Below are 19196 nucleotides of genomic sequence, written 5' to 3' on the forward strand. Positions count from 1 at the left end.
CCCAGACAACCTAGACAGAGCACGGAGGTAGGAATGTCACAGACATGTGTGAGGAAGGGATTGCAACAGTTCACGTTTTCATCTTGTAAAAACACCACTATGTGAAAAGGAGTGCTGGCCAGGACTCCATTCATCTACAGCAAAGCTATCAGTTCTTAGAGTAAGTTACAGTGTAGGGAAGGAAGCACAAACCCAAAACAAATGTTTGCTTTATGAGGCATTTCTCTTACAAAGACCTGGTTAATCTTCCCAATTTTCAAGTCACTTAGCGTTCTAAAGATTGATTCTGCCGTGACTACATCACTGCACATATATGATGGCTTTGTAAAATGAGAAGCACCCCGAGGAGGGGGGATGCCTTAGGGACTCGTGACTGCTGATAGGAAAGAGGGAGAGAGAGGAAGGAGAAGGCAAACTGCCAACATCAAAGAGTTGAGGACAAAGTCAGCTGACATTATATCCTGCTGAGGAGCAGACCAGGAAAGAGTGGTAACAAGAAGTATAGGCCAACAAGATGACTCACTTGCTGCTAAGCCCCAGGTCCCATGTGGTGAAAGAGAGAATCAATTCCCACAATTTCTCCTTCAACCTCTACACACACACACACACACACACACACACACACACACACACAGAGCGAGACAGAGGGGAGAGAGAGAGAGAGAGAGAGAGAGAGAGAGAGAGAGAGAGAGAGAGAATAAAAAAGTTTGCTGGAGAATAGCTCAGTAACTAGAAGTGCTTAGAGATCTTGCGGGGAACCTGGGTTTGAATCCCAGTACCCATATTAAGGGACTTCGCCACTGCCCATAATTCCAACTCCAAAGGGATCTGGTGCCTCTGGCCTCAGAACACACGCACGCACACGCACACACACACACACACACACACATGCATACACATATGCACATACTTGGAAATTAGATCCTGTAACACTGTTTCTTGGCAACTTCAAGGTTTACTGTCGTTAGCAGCCTATGAAGGTGGCAAAGTCTGTCAGGCCGTGTCAACCCAATGAATTTTAACATACCTACAGCCAGTTCAGCCTTCAGTGTTAGACGTCACTGAAGCAAGAGTTGGAGTCCAACAAGGATATTGTTTTATGAAGAAGGAGCCTTCTGCAGATTGAGGATAGAATAACGGAGGAACGCGTTCAGCAAATTGCAGCCGTCCTTCCCATGGAATGTGCACTCTACAGCTGTTACAGGATGCTGTTTGCATTCTGGGAGGGAATTCTCTCTCAGTCAAGGTGCTGGGTGAGCCAAGCACAGCACTGTTTGCTATGCTGCCGCTTCATGGAAAAGGGGGAAGAGGAAGAGCAAATCTCTTGTGTGCATGTGTCTGAGGTGCTGCTGGCTGCCTCAGTGGTGCACTAGCGACTGCACACAGCTGAGAGCCAGACCCCGCTCTATACCATTTGAACTTTGAAGTAGGTGAATGTATTCCCTAATCAGAAATCATTTTCTGACCAGGCATAGTGGCTCACACCTCTAATTCCGGGACTCAGAAGGCTGAGGCAGGAGGATCCAGGAATTTGAGGATAGGCTGGCAAGACCCTGTCTCAGTGTGTGCTGGAGGTTGAAGGAGTATGGCCTTGAGACAAGACCTGGCTTGTTAGGTACCCTTACGAGGAACATTTGACTGGCCTTTAATGAAATCCCTTCCAGTGTTTGCCCCCCACCCCGCACCATATGCACCAGCTCTCGAGTTAGGCCTTTACTCCCTTGCTGCTTCCCGTACGTCATTCACACTGACCCCTCCACTCCACCTACATCACTCGCTCTCCCATGTGCACAAATTGAAAGCAATCTGCCTTGGCACTCATTTTGAGTTCATATACAAAATACACTCACCTCCACCAAATACACAGTGTTTCATCGTGATTCATGTGGGATCACACACAAGCTATTTCTCCATCTTAATAGTGTGTGTGCTGTCCCCATCTAGATCAGGACTGTCCTGTAGCGTGTCTGTCCTCTAGTGTGTCAGCTGAAAACCTTGGCTGCCTAATGGTGCTTCTAGACATGCTTGTATGAAGCCAGGCGTGGTGGTGGAATATGCCTATAGTCCCGGGACTCGGAAGGCTAAGGTAGGCAGCTCATGGAGCCCAGCCGATAGAGACCAGACCAGCAACACATCTATAAAAAATTATTAAAAAACAAAAAAACAGGGGTTGGAGAGATGGCTCAGTGGTTAAAAGCATTAACTGTTCTTCCAGAGGACCTGGGTTCAATTCCCAGCACCCACATGGCAGCTCACAACTGTCTGTAACTCCAAGATCTGACACCCTCACATAGGCATATATGTTGGCAAAACACCAATGTACATAAAATAAAAATAAATATATTTTCAAAAAAACAACTCTTGCCATTTTTAGATAAGATGTGATAGGATTTTCAGAGAAGCTAAACACAATACTGAACAATGTAATAAAACTTACAACTTAGTTAGGCTGAACCAGTTTAAGCAAGGGACCCACTGAGGCAGTCATCTGAGATGATGGCACTTGGGATTCAGAAAACCAAACTGCAGCTGTCCTTGGTAACCCGTACTGTTAGGGAGCAGGACCAACAGTGTCACACAGAGGTGCCAGCAGCCTGAGCTGTAGTCCCATGCAGAACAAGGACATGGCCTCTTGTTGCTAAGACACCACCCTGCTCTTTCCTCTTTCCTTTGTCGGCGCTCCTAAATGCGGTCCTTCCCCACACCTCGCCCCAAATCATGTTGAAAAGTGCGTAGTAGAGCTGCCGGAGAGTGTCTGGAAGAAGTTCCAAAAAAAGGGTACGCGCAAGAAAGGCTCCTCCCGTGTAGCGAGCCTTCCCAGGGCTGAAGCAGCACCTCCTCCCCCACTAGACCTTGGCGCCCACAGGCCAGCTTTTCATTTTCTCCCCTGCAGTCCAGTAGGGCATGACTAATCATGTGAACAACTCAGGACATCATTGAAACCTCTGGGTCACCTTTCCGCACACCTTTGCAGGGGGATGAAATGAGCGTCCTTGTCCAGGCCACCTTTGTGACTTAGCTTTTCATGAGGCTGTTGTTTCATACCCTGTTGAGCTGTTTCTTCAGTTGTGACGTGCGTTTCAAGGGCATGACTAGGGACCCTCACTGCAGAGAAGGTCGGATCTGCGGTTGGCAGGAATACCGCCTCCTCCCAGTCCTGGCTAGCACTCATCCCTGACAGAAGGCACTGACGATGCCCTAACTTGGCTTTTCTGTTTTCTGGACTCTGTCCCTTTAGGATGACAGAGTTGGGAAGGAACTGGTACCGTCCAGGTAAGAGGTCAAATGTGTGTAGGGAAGGAGCGGTGGGATATCTTCCACCCAGAGGCCACTAGCTTTGTGACGCTGGAAAGTCACATCAGTTTCCTGGTTCTCCGCACCTCATCACCTCTGCAGTCTCTTCTGGCTCCAGGATTCTCTGAGTCCATGTGGATGTGTGAGTTTTATCACTCCAGAGCTCCCCTGGGAGGCCATTGTGTGGTTAATTGTATGTAGCCTAATTTCTGACACATTATTATAGCACACGACATAGTGTGGACTTCTGTCCCCCACTGAGTTATCCAGTCACAGACCACACCAGCACAGCGCAGGTCCTTCCTGGAGTTGTCAAAGCAGATGGTACCAGATTTTTTTGATTTTTCTTTTTCTTTTTTTTTTTTAATTTATTTCTTAAGACAGGCTTTCTCTGTGTAGCCTCGGCTGTCCTAGAACTCACTTTGTAGACCAAGCTGGCCTCGAGCTCACAGAGATCCTCCTGCCTCTGCCTCCTGAGTACTAGGATGGCAGTGATACCAGATTTTGAGTTTCAAAATTCTACCAATTCTCCCCCATCCCAATCTTAAGTGGACATAGGCCCCTGGGAAGATTATTAGCAGTGTCATAGGTGATCCTTGGAAACCTAAGCCTTCTCTTTCTTCTGGGACCTTCATTTCCATATCAGCAGATGAGCAACTGGACTCCCAGCACCTCAGCATTATTCCATGGTTCGGGGCGGGGAGTGTTTTCTCTGTTCTAACACCAAAACAACCAGCACAGAAGACTTCTGTGACCTCAAAAAATATGGGGGCCAGGCATAGTGATACATGCCTTTAATCCCAGCACTCAGGAAGTATAGGCAGAAGGATATCTGTGAATTCGGGCCAGCCTGGTCTACGTAGCAAGTTTCAGGCTAACTACAGCTACACAGTGAAACTCTGTCTGGAAAAACAAAAATAAAAACGAGTAGGGATTTCTCCAGCAGCACACAAGCAATGAGTTCTACTTGAACCCACTCCCCCAATTTCATTTTGATGTGCCTACCTAGAGCTAGGTCAGATCCTACGGGTTGAGATCTCCACCCCCAGAGACTGACTCAGATACTAATACAGCCTTCCTTACCAAGCTTCTGCCCAGCCAGTTCCTAGTGTGACAGGGCTCAGCTGACCCGCGAGAGGGACTCAAAGGACTCGGGCAAGCACAGAGGTTACTGGTTTGTTTCAGAAGCTCCAGCTGCATGCGGAGAGGTTGAGGAGGAGCAGAGAGCTTCTGTGCCTTCCCACCATCCTCCAGGAACCCCTGTGTGGCTGCAATCGGAAGCTCTCCAAATGCTATGCTCTGAGAGTCTTAGGGGGCTTCGTTACACAGGCATGAGTGAATGACTCAGTAGCCATTGGGGACCAACTCAGTGGGTTAGAGGGCTTAGCTAGAAAATCCCAACAAGACTTGGTCTTTCCTGTGACCAGGGTCCATCTTGAAACTACCCATATGCTATTGGCACCAGTCATCTCTTTGACACACACGATGCCCCACTTGGACAGTCGCAAGGATACTAGCTCTATGTCAGAAACTTGTAAAACTATCTTAGTCATTTGTCTCATCTGTGTGACAGAATACCTGTCGAAAAAAAAAACTTAAGAGCTGGAGAGATGGCCAGTGAGTAATATCACTTGCTGTGCAAACACAAGGACCTGGATTATAAATTGGCTGGGCATGGCCAGGCATACACCTGCAACCCCAGGACTTTGGGGGGGCCAGAGACTGGACGATTGCTGGGGCTTGCTGGCCACCAGCTTAGCTCCAGGTTCCTGAGAGGCCAGACCGCGAGAGAATAGGGAGTGATAGAGCAGAACATTCAACATCATAACGTCACCCTCTGCCCTCTGCATGGACCACAGTCACACACACACACACACACACACACACACACACACACACACATACACACACACGCAAAATGAAAGCAGGGAGATGGGGGTGGGACTTTACTTTGGCTCAGCTTGAAGGTACAGTCTATTGTGGCAGGGAAGGCATGGTGGCAGGGAAGGTGTGGCAATATGGAAGGCATGGCAGTGGGGAAGGCATGGTGGTGGCAAGGAAGGCTTGGTGGCAGCATGGAAGGTGTGGTGGCAGGGAAGGCGTGGTGGCAGGAGCTTGGGCCAACATTGGCTCCACCATCAGGAAGCAGAGTTCACTTTCTCTTTTTTCTTCAGTCCAGGACCCCTGCCCACGGGATTATACTGACTACATTTGGGATGGGCCTTTTCATCTCAACCCAGTAACATCCTCACAGACATGCACAGGGGTTTGTTTCTATGGTGATTATAAATACCAGCAGGTTGCCAATGGGAATTAACAATCATAAGAGACCAAGTATGTGTTTCAGAATCACCGGCACCAAATAGGGGAAGCCAAGAGCGCAGTACCAACAACAGATCAACCCAGGAAAGTTAAGGTCTGGGGGGAGGGGGAGTTCTCACTGTGGTTTAATTAGTGTGATTCAGACAGGCTGAAAACAGTGTGAATGAGCCTGCTCTCCAGAGCAGCTGCCAAGCACTTGGCTTGTGATCTGCTGTCATCCCACTTGTCCCAAGAGCTCCCAACTTGACAGCTCACCAGCGAGTTGGTTTGTTCTGTCCTGTTGTGATTCATACCCTGGGGGCCTCTCCAAGGATCCTGTGCTGTGAAAAGGACACCCCAGCACCGACTGTGCCCATCCCCGGGAGCCACAGTGCCTTAGCCCGGTAGTGAGCAGACCATTAGCGCCCCCTCCAAGTGGGATGGGGCATAATCTCTGACCGCCCTGTGAGGGGTAGCCTTTGTAAAGCAATGTTCTGGCTGCAGCCTCCAGGAGTCCCTATCCTCCAAGCACTTAATACCAGCCTAATGAGCTGAGTGACGGAAATTGTCAAGAGCTCTCGCTGATGTCCTGGGATACTGCTTACTGGTTTATTAGAGCAGAGTGCTGTCTACATGGGAGAGAGACGAGTCTTAGAACAACAAGATTGGCGAGGCATTCTACCCTGAGAGAATGGAGACTTGGGAGCGAAGCAGGAAGGCAGTTGTCAGAGCAGATGAAACACGAGATTGATGTAAAGCACAGAAAGTGGTACAGCCAGCAGAAAGCACACTCCAGCACACACGAGGCTCTCAGGCCCTTCTCAGGACTCCTCTGTGGTCGTGGAGGGAGCTGCAGTGGGTAGCAGTGTTTGAGAACACCCGTTCTCATCCCGTTCTCCCTGAGCGATATCCCAAAATCAAACCTTAGGAGATCTCCCCATCAGCTTTGGTCATTTTAGCTCCCCTGGCAGTTCCTAGTCTCCTTGCAAACTGCCTTTTGACCGCCTCTTCCTCTTCCCCCTGCTCTTTCTTCTCTTCCTCCTCGTCTTCCTCCCTCTTCTCCATTCAGTTGAATTAGCAGCCATTGGTTCTCCCTGCAAGACTCAGTTTCTCAAGCTTGGCACTGTAGTTCTGACCAGCCCCAACACGTGGCACATGAAAACTTACCACAGACGCTTCTGCCTAAATCTTTTTGTTCCAAAAAAACATCGGCCTCCTTCCCTCTAAGTCACAGGCTGGAAACGAGGGTGATCTCAACCGTGGCCAAGGAGGGAGACACTGGCGCTTCCCACCTTCCTGAACAGCCCTGTTCCCCTTGAGCTCGAGGTTTTGAATATGGAGGCAAAGCCATGCAAGAGCCTGAGTTATTTCTAGATACTTCCACCCCGTTTGTCACCCTCACACCCTAAAATAAACACCAATAAGATGCCTCTGTGTGCCAAGCAAACTCAACAGCCCCCTCGTGGAATCGTTTGATTTTGAATATGGGAGAAGTAAACTCTAAACTGTCAAGCGACTCCGTCAGGGTGGAGCCACACAGAGAGTCCTGTCTCAATGACACCTTGCTCGGTTCTGTGTCTGCCGACCTTAGGGGCAGGGTGCTGGATATATATGGAGGTGACAGGTGCAAAATGAGAAAGCAAACTGGTAAGAGGAACTGATGTTGCCGTCTGAAGTAGCAGAGGACACAGATGCCATTGCTGGCCCACAGGCTGCTGTGGAATCCAAGCTAATGGCTGCACACGTTAGTCCATACACGGAACTCCATCCTTTTCCTTTTTCTTTTTCTTTCTTTTTTTTTTTTAAATTGATTTTATGTATGTGAATGTTTTGCTTGCAAGTATATATGTGTATCTTGTATGCGCCTGGTGCCTAAGGAAGTCAGAAGAGGGCTTCCGATGCCCTGAGACTTAAAGTATGGATGCTTGGGAACCATCATGTGGACGCTGAGATTCAAACCCAGGTCCTCATCAAGAGAAGTGCGTGCTCTTAACCACGGAGCCGTCTCTCCAGCCCCTTTTCTTTTTATCAAGTTTCACTTCACTTTGGGGTTGACCCGTAGGCAGTAACGTGATTGATTGATAACCACAGGTAGGCCAAGTGAGAGGGATGACAGCAGAAATTGCCTACTTCTTCCTGGCTTGTCTTTCCCGGGAAAGCAATTCCACACGATTGCTGTATTTCATCGTAAATGTCAGGGAAGGAAAATGGCAAGAGAAGAGAGCTTCTCTACTGAGGCTTAAAAAAATGGTGTGTTGGTCCGATGAGGCCTAATGCCCTGCTTCTCCAGGACTGCAGCTAAAAGAAGTGTACAGCGGAAACAGTGTCTTTTTGTGTAGCTCATTAGCCTTGGACTCTGTTTCTCCTGCCACAGCTCCTGAGTGCTGGCATCCTGTACTGCACACTCTACTCAGCATCGTGAGTCCTTCGTTTACTTCATGCCTCTAACACGTAGCAGCAATACAAAAGAACAGACCCCTGAAGGTCAGGCAGTGGTGGCGCACACCTTTAATCCCAGCACTGGGGGGGGGGGAGGGGCAGGCAGATCTCTGTGAGTTCAGGACAAACCTGTCCACAGAGTGAGTTCTAGGACAGCCAGAGCTACACCGAGAAACCCTGTCTCCATAAAACAAAAATAAAAAAGCAGACCCTGAGGTATAAGGGTGTGGAGTCTTGGATAAAAATTCAATTCTCATTTTCTTTTCTTTCTTATTTTTCTTCTTTTTTTTCCTTTAATTCCTTACTGCTGGACATTGAGACTCAAGCCCAGGCCTGGCACATGCTGCCCAGGTGCTCCGTCACTGTGCATACACACACCCACTTGGATAGTTCGAGGCTGTCTTAGTGCCCTGACTTGGTCTCGAACTTTGGTTTTGGTTTTGACACAGGTTCTCACTGTATAGCCCTGCTGCCCTCAGATTCTTGACTCTCCTTCCTCACCAGCTGCAATTACAGATGTGCACCCCCACAGATGACCTCAAACATGACCTCAATACAGTAGCCACGTTTTGCGTGGGCTAGCCCCCATCTGGAGAAAGGAGAGTGGAGGTGTCTGTCAGCCCTAACGGAGCATCTTTCTCCCCTCAGTGACCATGCAGCAGGTGGCCAGGACAGTGGCGAAGGTGGAGCTCTCAGACCACGTGTGCGACGTGGTGTTTGCACTCTTTGACTGCGACGGTGAGTGGGGTCCTGTGGGCTGTGCAGGGTGAGCCGGGCCTCGCTGGATTTCTGGACCCTGTTTATAGCGGGACTGTTGTCTAGACAGCAGCTTGGCCTTGGCCCTGTGAGCTTGAAGATACCACCCTGGGCCCCAGTTTGTGTTTTCCACTTCCTTGGGGTTTTCTTTTTTTTTTCTAGTTTTTGTTTTGTTTTGTCATGTTGAGATGGGATCTCATTATGTAACAACAACAAAATGAGGGAGGGAGGGAGGGACGGAGGGACGGAGGGACGGAGGGAGGGGGGGAGAGAGAGAGAGAGAGAGAGAGAGAGAGAGAGAGAGAGAGAGAGAGAGAGAGTCAGATCCAGTTTAGGGAGGAGTATAAGCCTAGATCAGTAAAGGTTCCAGGGTCAAGGCTAAGCAGAGTAGAACAGCCGGGCAAAAGGAGGCGGTGACACCTTCCAGATGCCCACACCCCAAGAGGTCCTTATGCCTTGCTACTTGAATTCTCCAGCAACCGCACAGCTCCCCTGCACCCCAGCATCCCCTGTCTGCACCGTGGTATCACTTACCCCACCACTGATGTCCTGTGTCTCTCCCGCACCCCGGGAGTGTCCCCCAGGACCACACACAAAGCTCGTGCGTCCCTGTGCTCACACAGGACCTGACTTCTGCTCCAGTCTCAGTGTCAGTGGCTGGAGGACAGAGCAGCTCACCCTAAGCCAAGAGATGAACTTGGCTGAGTGTGTGCTGGGCTGCAGGGCCCGCAGGGTGTGAGGGACGGGATTCCCCCCCCTCCCCGGAGTTTCTACTTACACTTCTGTTTTTCCTCATCCTCCAGGCAATGGGGAGCTGAGCAATAAGGAGTTTGTTTCCATCATGAAGCAGCGGCTGATGAGAGGCCTGGAGAAGCCCAAGGACATGGGCTTCACCCGTCTCATGCAGGCTATGTGGAAATGTGCCCAAGAAACTGCCTGGGACTTTGCTCTGCCCAAATAGGGTCCCGCTGCCTGCACCCTAGCACCTGGACCCCTGGAGTGGCCCTTCATGCTGCTGCCGCTGCTTCTGGGAGTAGTACCCCCCCCCCATCTTTCTGGGATTGACCTCTGGGCTTAGCAGGCTTCCCTCTTCACCCTTCCCTGACCCAGTCAGTTGCTACTAGACTTCAAGTTGGCAGCCAGATCAAAGGTTTTAAAAAAACATGGACAAGTCTTCAAAGTGGAGACTTTAGCTCCTTCAACTAGTGCCCTGTGGATAAAGAATGCAAGGAGACCTCTGGATACCCGCCAGTGCTGGGGAGCACCCCCTCTCCAGGCTCTCTCCCTCCCGACACCCACCGGCCCTGGGGAGCACCCCTCCCTCCAGGCTCTCTCCCTCCTGGCACCCACCGGCCCTGGGGAGCACCCCCCCTCCAGGCTCTCTCACTGTGGGTTTATCTTCTTCCTCCTGCTGTTCCTAAGCTGCAAGTTTGAAAATACTCTGGTGGGCAAGAGGAAGTCTATGAGAAATGATAATGCAGGTGACCCTGGCGCCCCGCGCTGGCAGGAGGCCTGGTTGGAGGATCTGTGTCAGACACCGGCAGCTCCAGGAAGGCCTTGCGCTCCCAGCAGAGTTCCAGAGTCAAAGGAGCTGCTCCATGCTCCTCTGTGCCCTCATTTCCCTCCAAGGCTCCCAGTGTCACTTTCCCTCTCTATGGGCTTGCCGAGCCCAGACCCGGCTCAGCCCATCCGCCCTGTCTAAAACACTCGTAAAATATCACTTTAATTATACCGTAAATGTCCCCAAGAATCCTCGCGTCCTTTCTTTGGGGCCTCTCCTCTGGCCCTTTGTTTTGTCCCAATGCTGTAGACCCTGTTCTCCTCACCAGAGGCTGTGGCGTTCTCGTCACTGGCGGCTTGAAGCAGGGACACAGAGTGAGGGACTTGTCATTAGGTGGCCTTGTCCCCACCCAGTTGGGGTACTGTTTCATTTGGAACTGGAATACACAGTCCCTGACAAGAAATCTCCCTGGGGCTAGACTCTGAGCATCCGAATGGTGGAACTGCATTTTCAGAACCCTGGCAACATTGGCCTCTGCTAGACTCGGCTCTACCACTCCGTGTGGTGTTGAGCCAGTCATTCCCCGTCTGTCCCCTCAGCTGTTAAAGGTTGAGCTGAACGGGCCCTCAGATCCTTCCCATGAGCCTCTGTTTCAGCTCTGCCTCAGTGTGGCGCTCCACCCTAAGTCAGAACATGGCCAGAGACATTCATTCCTCCCCACAAGAAGAGCCCTTCAGGGGAGCAGCTGGGCTTCCTTAACCTGAGATTCAGGGAAATGAGAGATCCTAGAGATGGTTGCTAAGCAAAGGGGACTTGAGAATGTGCCACAGTTTATAAAAATCAAAATTTTAATTGCTTCTAGTGCCCCACCTACTTTCGGCTATGGCTGAAGCTCATACTTTAGAAAAAGGAGAGACGTGGACAATGGCTGCTGCCACATGGAGTAGAAGGGGCTCCATGGTCCCAGGAGCCGATGCTAAGACTATGCTCCCTCTGCAAGCCTTGCATAGACCAAGCCCCTGGGAACCGTGAGACTAGTCAGGCTGGCTCAGCTGTGGGCTTCCACTGCCACCTGCTGGCAAAATGGCTCAGTGCAGGAAGTCTCTAGCTTGCCAGCAGGGGTTGGCTGGCACAAGGCAGGGCAGAAAGAATCATGAAGAAAGGACCTGACCCCAGTTGAAAGAGGGAAAAACTTTAGTGTATTGGTCTCTGGCTTTAGAACATGAATGGTAATAGGTAAACGTGTATTGTTTACACTATTCTGTGTGACCTTCTCTGATCAGCTGCTGTAGATCAGGAGTTGAGCAAGGTCTTGGAGGAGCATGCATCTTTTTTTTTTCTCTTTTTTCTTTTTTTGGTTTTTTTCGAGACAGGGTTTCTCTACAGCTTGGAGCATGCATCTTAAAGATGAAAAACAGGAAGAAGCGACAGGTTCCCTAAGTACAGAGAAGCAGACTGGCCCTCTGATCCCAACCTGTACATTCCCGGCAGGCGTGCAGAAGACATGGGACTTGGGTTTGTTTCTTTGTTTGTTGTTTTAAATAGACTTATGGAGTCTATTTAAATAGACTGGGTGGTTTTTGTTTGTTTTGGGGGGTGGTTTTTTGGTTGGTTGGTTTTGGTTTTCCAAGACAGGGTTTCTCTGTGTAACAGACTTAGCTGTCCTGGAACTAGCTCTTGTAGCCCAGGCTGGCCTCGAACTCACAGAGCTCTGCCTGCCTCTGCCTCCCAAGTGTTGGGATTAAAGGCATGCGCCACCACCACCTGGCTTAAATAGACTGTCTTAATAGACCTAGGAGTTCTAGAGGTTTGAGAAGCACGAGGGCCAGGCAGAAACTGAGCATGAAGAGATCCATAAACCAGGTCCATCCTGGAAACTAGCGTCCAAAGTTCTTAGCATGGTTTAGGGAGTGACTTTAAATAAGATAGGGAGTCAAGTCTGGCAAGTGTGGTAGCACATGTCTGTGATACCAGAACTGGTAGTGGGTGGGGAGGCTTGGGCAAAAGGATCACTTGGAGTTCAAAGCCAACCCGGACTAGATAATGAAACTTTGTCTCAAACAAAAGAGAGGGAATGAAGACAGTGGTCTTAAAAAGTAACTTAGAAACAATCCCGATGAGCTTTTGAGATGGGAGTGTAGCTCGGTGGTAGAGTTTGCGGCAGCATTCCTGAGCCCTGGGTCCAGCCACTAGCACACCCCAGTGCTCAAAACCGTATGTCACACTGGGTGCGCCACATATGGAGGCAGTGGGAGGCTCATACAACATAAACTTGGTATGCACGGTGTCCTGGGTTTGGTTCCTAGCACTAAAGGACAAAACTGAAGGGAAATTAAGAAACTCCATTCTGCCCGGTAGTGGTGGCACACGCCTTTTATCCCAACACTCAGGAGGCAGAGGCAGGTGGATCTCTGAGTTCGAGGCCAGCCTGGTCTACAAAGCAAGTTCCAGGACAGGTTCCAAAAAGCTACAAGGAGAAACCCCATCTCGAGAAATAAAAAAAAGGGGGGGACTTCCAGTCTTAGGGCAGGCAAGGTTTACATACTGAGTTCTAAAGAACAGCCGACGCTGTTTTGAGAAACCCCCATCTCTACCAATTGAGCTATATTCCCATCCCTAATATTGGGAATTTTTAAATGCAAAAAGTTACCAATAATCAACAGCTTAAAAAATTAAGTACCATGAGCAACTCTGTGCCAGTCAGTTTGAAATTATTGTTTCCCAGACTGTGTCCAACCAGATAGACATAAGGAGAAAATCCAAGTAGCCTAGCCACAATAAATTTAATCCATAAGAATTACAACAGGGGTGGGCGGTGGTGGCACACGCCTCTAATCCCAGCACTCGGGAGGGGCAGATCTCTGTAAATTCAGAGCCAGCCTGGTCTACAGAGCAAGTTCCGGGACAGGTTCCAAAGCTAAAGAGAAACGCTGTCTCAAAAAACAAAACAGAACAAATTGCAACAAAAAGTGCCAACCATTGGGGCTGGAGGATCTGACTCGGCAGTTAAGAGCGCTTGCTGGCTGCTCTTCTGGAGGTCCTGAGTTCCCAGCACCCATATGGTAGCTCACCATCATCTGTAACTGTGGAATCTGAGATCTGATGCCCTCTTCTGGTGTACAAGTGTACATGCAGACGAAACACTCATATACATAAGACATATATAATAAATCTTAAAAATAAGTGTCAAATACAGATGGCCTCACAAGGGGAGAAATGGGACCCTGTAATCCCCAGTAAGAATTTAGGACAGCCATAATCATGATGATTAGGAGCCACTGGGGCTTTAAGTGGGAAAATACTGTAGTAAACAATATGTTATACTCATTTTTCCAGTGCTAAGGTTGGAACCCATCACCATGCACATATACTAGTTACACACTGTACAGTAGACTGCATTCCCAGAGCTCACCCCTGAATTTTTAAATTTATTTTTATTTTGTATACATATTGGTGTTTTACCTGCAAGTATGTATGCGGGAATCAGATCCCCTGGAACAGGAGTTACAGACAGCTCTAAGCTGTCATGTGGGTGCTGGGAATCGAACCCTGCTCCACTCAAAGAGCAGCCAGTGCTCTTAACCACTGAGTCATTTCTCCAGCCCCCAGACCTGCATTTTTGAATGCGATTTTTCTTGAGATGTATTAAGTAGGCTTCAGTGGGTCCATAGTGAACCTTAAGTCCCCTAGAAGCCTGTATCAGGCTGCAGAGCCGGAAGGAGGTTAACTGATTTAGGAGGCGAGGTCAGAGGTGTGTGACTAGAGGAGGGGCAAGCACGGAACATGGAACTTGGAGGACAGCGAGGCTGTCAATCACTCAGGATGAGACCAGACTCGTAATTGGGTAGCAGTTGCTCTTCATGGCCCTGCAAAGCTGAGAGAAGAGGTGGGATTAGGCAGAAGATGAGCCATTTTTCAGAATGTAGAGGTTGGGGATGGATAGGTGGCTCTGAAGTTAAGAGCATTTGTTCTCAAAGAAGATCCAGGTTCTGTTCCCAGCCACTACATGGCAGCTGTCTGGACCCAGAGTTCCAGGGGATCGGAAGCCCTCGTGAATGCTAACTGCACCAGCCATGCACATGGTACCCACATAAATATTTTAAAAAGAGGATATGAAAATGTCTACAGGGCATCAAGAGGGAAGGATCTTGTAGGTAGGCCATTCATAAGGGCCCAAACCCAGGAAAGGTAGCAAGAATGAAGCTTTGGCTTAGGAATCTCCCAAAAAATGATACACTCCCAATTTCAAGGCCATTTGTCCATTAAAACATGAACTCTCCGTTTCCATCTGTGAAATGCTGGTAGTTGCTCCACATCTCCCTCAAGAGACGCCTGGATAGAGGTTGAAAAAAAGGATTTCGAATTTAAAAATAATTACATATGATAGGCCAGCCAAGGGACAGGCCAAGTTTGGTAGAAGTATGGCTGCCTTGTGCCTGTCTCTTCCCAGCATCCAGAGAACGTAGGACAGTGTGGGGTTTCAGAGGTGCCACAGGCGGAGCCCGAAGAGAAAATCCAGTTACCTATCAGCCATCCATGCTCCTGGGTAAATTATGTTCATCACTGGCAATGTGAAGTTTATGTTTGCTTTCCTCTTCTCTTTGGCAGTGTGAGGGACTGACCTCGGGGTCTCATGCATGCTAGACAATGGGTCTACGTCCAACAAGTCTGCCATCAGAGGGGAATCCTGACAAAGATAAAATAGATGACCTGTTTATTAGATGTAATTTTACTATGTTAAAGTTAAAACCTTCCTTTTTTATTTAGACAGAAAAGGGAAGGTGATGTGGGATTCCCCTCTGTATGCTAAGAATGTTTTATTACCATTGGTTAATAAAGAAGCTACTTTGGCCTATGGCTGGGCAGAATAGAGCTAGACAGGAAAACTACACTGAATGCGAAGAGAAAGAAGGCAGAGTCAGGCAGATGCCATGTAGCTGCCCAAGAAGCAAGATGTGAGGTAACAAACCATGAGCCTTGTGGTAAAATATAAAATAATAGAAATGGGCCAGGCTGTGGTGGTGCACACCTTTAATCCCAGCACTTGGGAGGCAGAGGCAGATCTCTGTGAGTTCAAGGCCAGCCTGGTCTACAAGAGCTAGTTCCAGGACAGGTTCCAAAGCCACAGAGAAATCCTGTCTCGAGAAGAAGGAAAGAAAAAGAAAGAAACCAGGAACCAGAACAAATCTGCTCCAGCCAGGAAGGAAATGGCGTTAAGGTCTCCTTCTGTCTTGGTTTGGCTGAAAGTAGAGTAAAAAGACTCACGTGCAGAGAACACCAACTGTGCAAGGCAGGGGAGCCGACTTCTAGACAGGACTCAGGCTTATACGATAGGATTCAAAGCAGAGAGGCTTCTGGGAGAAAGAGGCACTTTCTCAGCTCTAGACCGCAGCTCAGGTGTCAGTCCCTGAGAATGGACGAGAGCCGGGGCATCTGTGCCACCTCTGGAGTTTACTCGGTCCCACTGTCATTATCTTCCTATCTCCCGGCCTAGTCTGGGCTCCCTGTGGTCAGCGGCTACCCTTCTTCGTGGCACATCTCGGGATCCCTAAAGCTCTGGCTTCCAGAACAAACACATGACTACTAACTTATATTGTCACTTCAGAGAAGTGACAGACGGGAACAATAATCGAGGATGAGCAGATAGCCGGGGTGAGGAGAGATTTTAGATGTGGGGAGGGGATGATGGGAGACAGAAGACATTACAGGCAGGTGTGCTGGAGACGGCCTTGGCACTAAGGGCAGCTTATCACAAGGGTGGGTTCAGGGCCAGTAGCAAAGCGAGGTGACGATTTTGCATTGACCTCTGAGTATTCCCAGCAGAGGCCAGTTCAGCTTGCCAGGAAAGACGTTTTCAGGTTCTCTCTCAGAACAAAACCACGACATTCTCCCCCCCCCCCCCCCCCGGTATGCAGGCCTGTAGTTCCAGCATTTGGGAGGCTGGAGTAGGAGGTTCTATAGGGAGAGCAGCTGCCTTTAAAAGAGAAAGGGGTTCATCCCTGACAGGATTCTTGTTTTGTTTTGAAGACAGGATCTCATTCTGTAGGTCAGGCTGGCCCTGAACTCACAACAATCCTCCTGTCTCAGCCTCCCAGGTAGTAGTATTACAAGTATGAGCCGTCAAGTCCAGCCTTACATCTTACTTTATTTATTTATTTATTTAATTAGTTGTTTGTTTGTTTGTTTGTTTGGGTTTTTTGTTTTGTTTTGATTAGATTATTTTTGAGATGGGATTTTTCTGTGTAGCCCTAGCTGTCCTGGAACTTGTTCTGTAGACCAGGCTATCCTTGAACTCACAGAGATCCACCTGCCTCTACCTCCCAAGTGCTGAGATTACAGGCATAAGCAACCATCACCCAACGCATTTATTCTTTCTTTGTATTTATCTATTTTTAACAAAATCTAAAACCAAGAACCGAAATGTTCAGCACGAACTGAGGAATGAAAGTCTCTTTGCAGGCTTCAGACTGAGAACTCGAAGGAGGGATGACAGCACAGAGGCCGTTTAGGCCAGCCCTCAGGCTCGGGACAAAAGCAGTTCGCGCAGGAGCTAGGGGTGAGGCTCAGAGATGGAACAGCAGCCGCTCTGTGTATGGTGCCTGGTGCCCTGGGTCCCCACACCACAAAAGGGAGGCAGAGAGGAGTCAAGGAGAGATGAAGGACAAGACTGAGGGGGGGGAGGGGAAGAAAGGGGGGAGGAGGGAAGCAACAGAGGGAAACAGCTTCCCTGCTAAGGACCACCACATCCACCACAGGAACGCTCAGCCGCATCTCCAGATCCTTGCTGAATTAGGACCTGCTGTGGTGGTTTGGTAAAAACATCCCCAATAGGTTCGTATATTTGAACGCCTAGTCATCAGGGAGACGCACTATTTGAGAAGGCTTAGGAGGTGTGGACTTGTTAGAGGTAGTGTGCCACTGGGGTAGACTTTGAGATTTCAAAAGCCTCTGCCAGGCCCAGTCTGTCTCTATCCCTCTCTGTCTCTGTCTCTCTCTGCCCCACCCCCAGGGTCGGCATATAGCTCTTAACTCCTTCTCCAGCACCAAAGCTGCCTGCCTGCCACCATGCTGCCTGCCTGCCACCATGCTCCCTGCAGGATGAGCACAGACTAAGCATCTGAAACCCTAAGCAGGACTGGAATCAAACGCTTTCTCTTCTAAGAGCTGCCGTGGTCGTGGTGGCCCTTCACAGTAATGGGACAGTGCCGCGCACCGTGCCCCCGTGTCTGCCTTCGGTGCGCTGGCACCCAGTTCGCGAGATTTGGGCAAGGGGCAGGAAGTTAAAATACACAAACACAGACAGACAGAAAGACAGTGACACGGGTCATCCTTGAATTCCCCAAGAATGCCCCCTTTATTGTGTTCAGGGGCAGATTATATAGAGATAGCCACGCCCCAGCCAAACCCACCAGAAACCACTCTCCTGCCGTCAGGAACTCCTGAAGGTCTCGTGCTCAGAACAGCTGTAGGCACTCAGATCAGGGGATTACAAGAAAATCAGGATCTGGGGTCTTACTGCTCCCAACAGAACAGTGACTGAGATACCTGCCAACCTGTCAAGGACTCAGAACAACTGACTCTAGATTGGGCTTTTAAATAAGGCTGTCATTCCGTACGCAGAAGAGGGAGGGCTGGCCAGGCGGGAACCGGACAGTCTTAGCACATGGAAAGAACAGGTTTCTCCCCTCCCCCCAAGTTAAGTAAGCACTGAAGCCCCTGTGGTCATCAGGAGAGGGGGCTCCTGACGCTCATGAAAGGAAAGAAGAGAACTCAAACACTTAGGAGATGGAAGGTGGACCTATGGTCCTCGGTCACCAGACCTCGGGCAGGGCTGTTTGAAAGCTCCCCTGTGCAGTGTTTAACCATTGGCACATTAGGAACCTATCAGTCCATTCAAATGCAGGGCTGTCTTGTAAAAGGAACACTGATTTCTTCAGTACAGGATCAGGAGAGTTTACTCTGCGAAAGGGACTCCAGGAAACACAGCCTTGCTCTTTAGAGAACTGAAGAAACACCTGAAAGAGAAGGTTCCCAACACCTCTGCCTCCATGCCTGCTAGGCTGCCTCTAAAACTGTGTGTGCATGTGTCTGGGCGGTGGTGGCGCACACCTTTAATCCCAGCACTGCAGAGGCAGGCGGATCTCTGTGAGTTCGAGGACAGCCTGATCTATAAGAGCTAGTTCCAGGACAGGCTCCAAAGCCCTGTGCCCCCCAGACCCCACATCTTATGTCTAATTGTTTCCTCTCTTATTTGCATCTATTACAAAATGATGCTATAACCACACAGAGCCCCTTGAGGACACACTTGAAGCAATTGCCTCACAGTGATCGCGGTCTTTCATATCGCCATCGTTTCCCTGGCCGTCTATTGCTTGGCCTCAACGTAAGTTTGGTAGTTTGAACCCTTCCTTCCTCCCCCTGAAAACATCACTTCACTTGGCCTCGGAGTAACTCATTTTCTTCCCTCAGAACACACTTCAGTACCTTCTCCCTTCTTAGAGTCTCCTCTCCCCCCAACCTCCTAAAAACTGGGTGAAGGAAGGCTCCATGATCCAATTCGTCTCTCCTCGGCCCTCACATCTTGGTGTATCTAGTCCCATAGCTTGCTTTAAAAAGCATTCACATCCAAGCCTGGTGGTGGCGGCGCACACCTTTAATCCCAGGCAGGCTGATCTCTGTGAGTTCGAGACCAGCCCAGTCTATAAAGCGAGTTCCAGGACAGAGAAATTTTGTCTCAAAAAAAAGCAAAAAAAAAAAGTGTCTACATCTATTTCCAGTGAGATAGATATATAGATAGATAGATAGATAGATAGATAGATAGATAGATAGATAGATAGATAGATAGATTTGGTGGGGAGAAACATTGCTAGGGAGTAAAGTCAGGATCAGGCACCTGCTAAGCCTG

At 49.3% G+C, this 19196-nt stretch overlaps 1 protein-coding gene across 3 annotated transcripts in view; it reads left to right on the plus strand.

Annotated features, from left to right (window-relative positions):
• The window catches only part of Micu1 (mitochondrial calcium uptake 1), a 146054-nt gene extending 135531 nt beyond the window's left edge, over positions 1-10523 (plus strand). For all 3 annotated transcript variants that reach the window (XM_038343014.1, XM_038343016.1, XM_038343015.1), the window contains 2 exons: positions 8683-8772; positions 9594-10523. In XM_038343014.1, the coding sequence (XP_038198942.1) occupies positions 8683-8772; positions 9594-9751 (248 nt within the window). In that variant the 3' untranslated portion in view covers positions 9752-10523. The remainder of the gene's footprint in view (positions 1-8682; positions 8773-9593) is intronic.
• The last annotated feature ends 8673 nt before the right edge of the window (positions 10524-19196 follow it).

This window comes from Arvicola amphibius, chromosome 9 (genome assembly GCF_903992535.2).
Source record: "Arvicola amphibius chromosome 9, mArvAmp1.2, whole genome shotgun sequence".
Taxonomy (NCBI): domain Eukaryota; kingdom Metazoa; phylum Chordata; class Mammalia; order Rodentia; family Cricetidae; genus Arvicola; species Arvicola amphibius.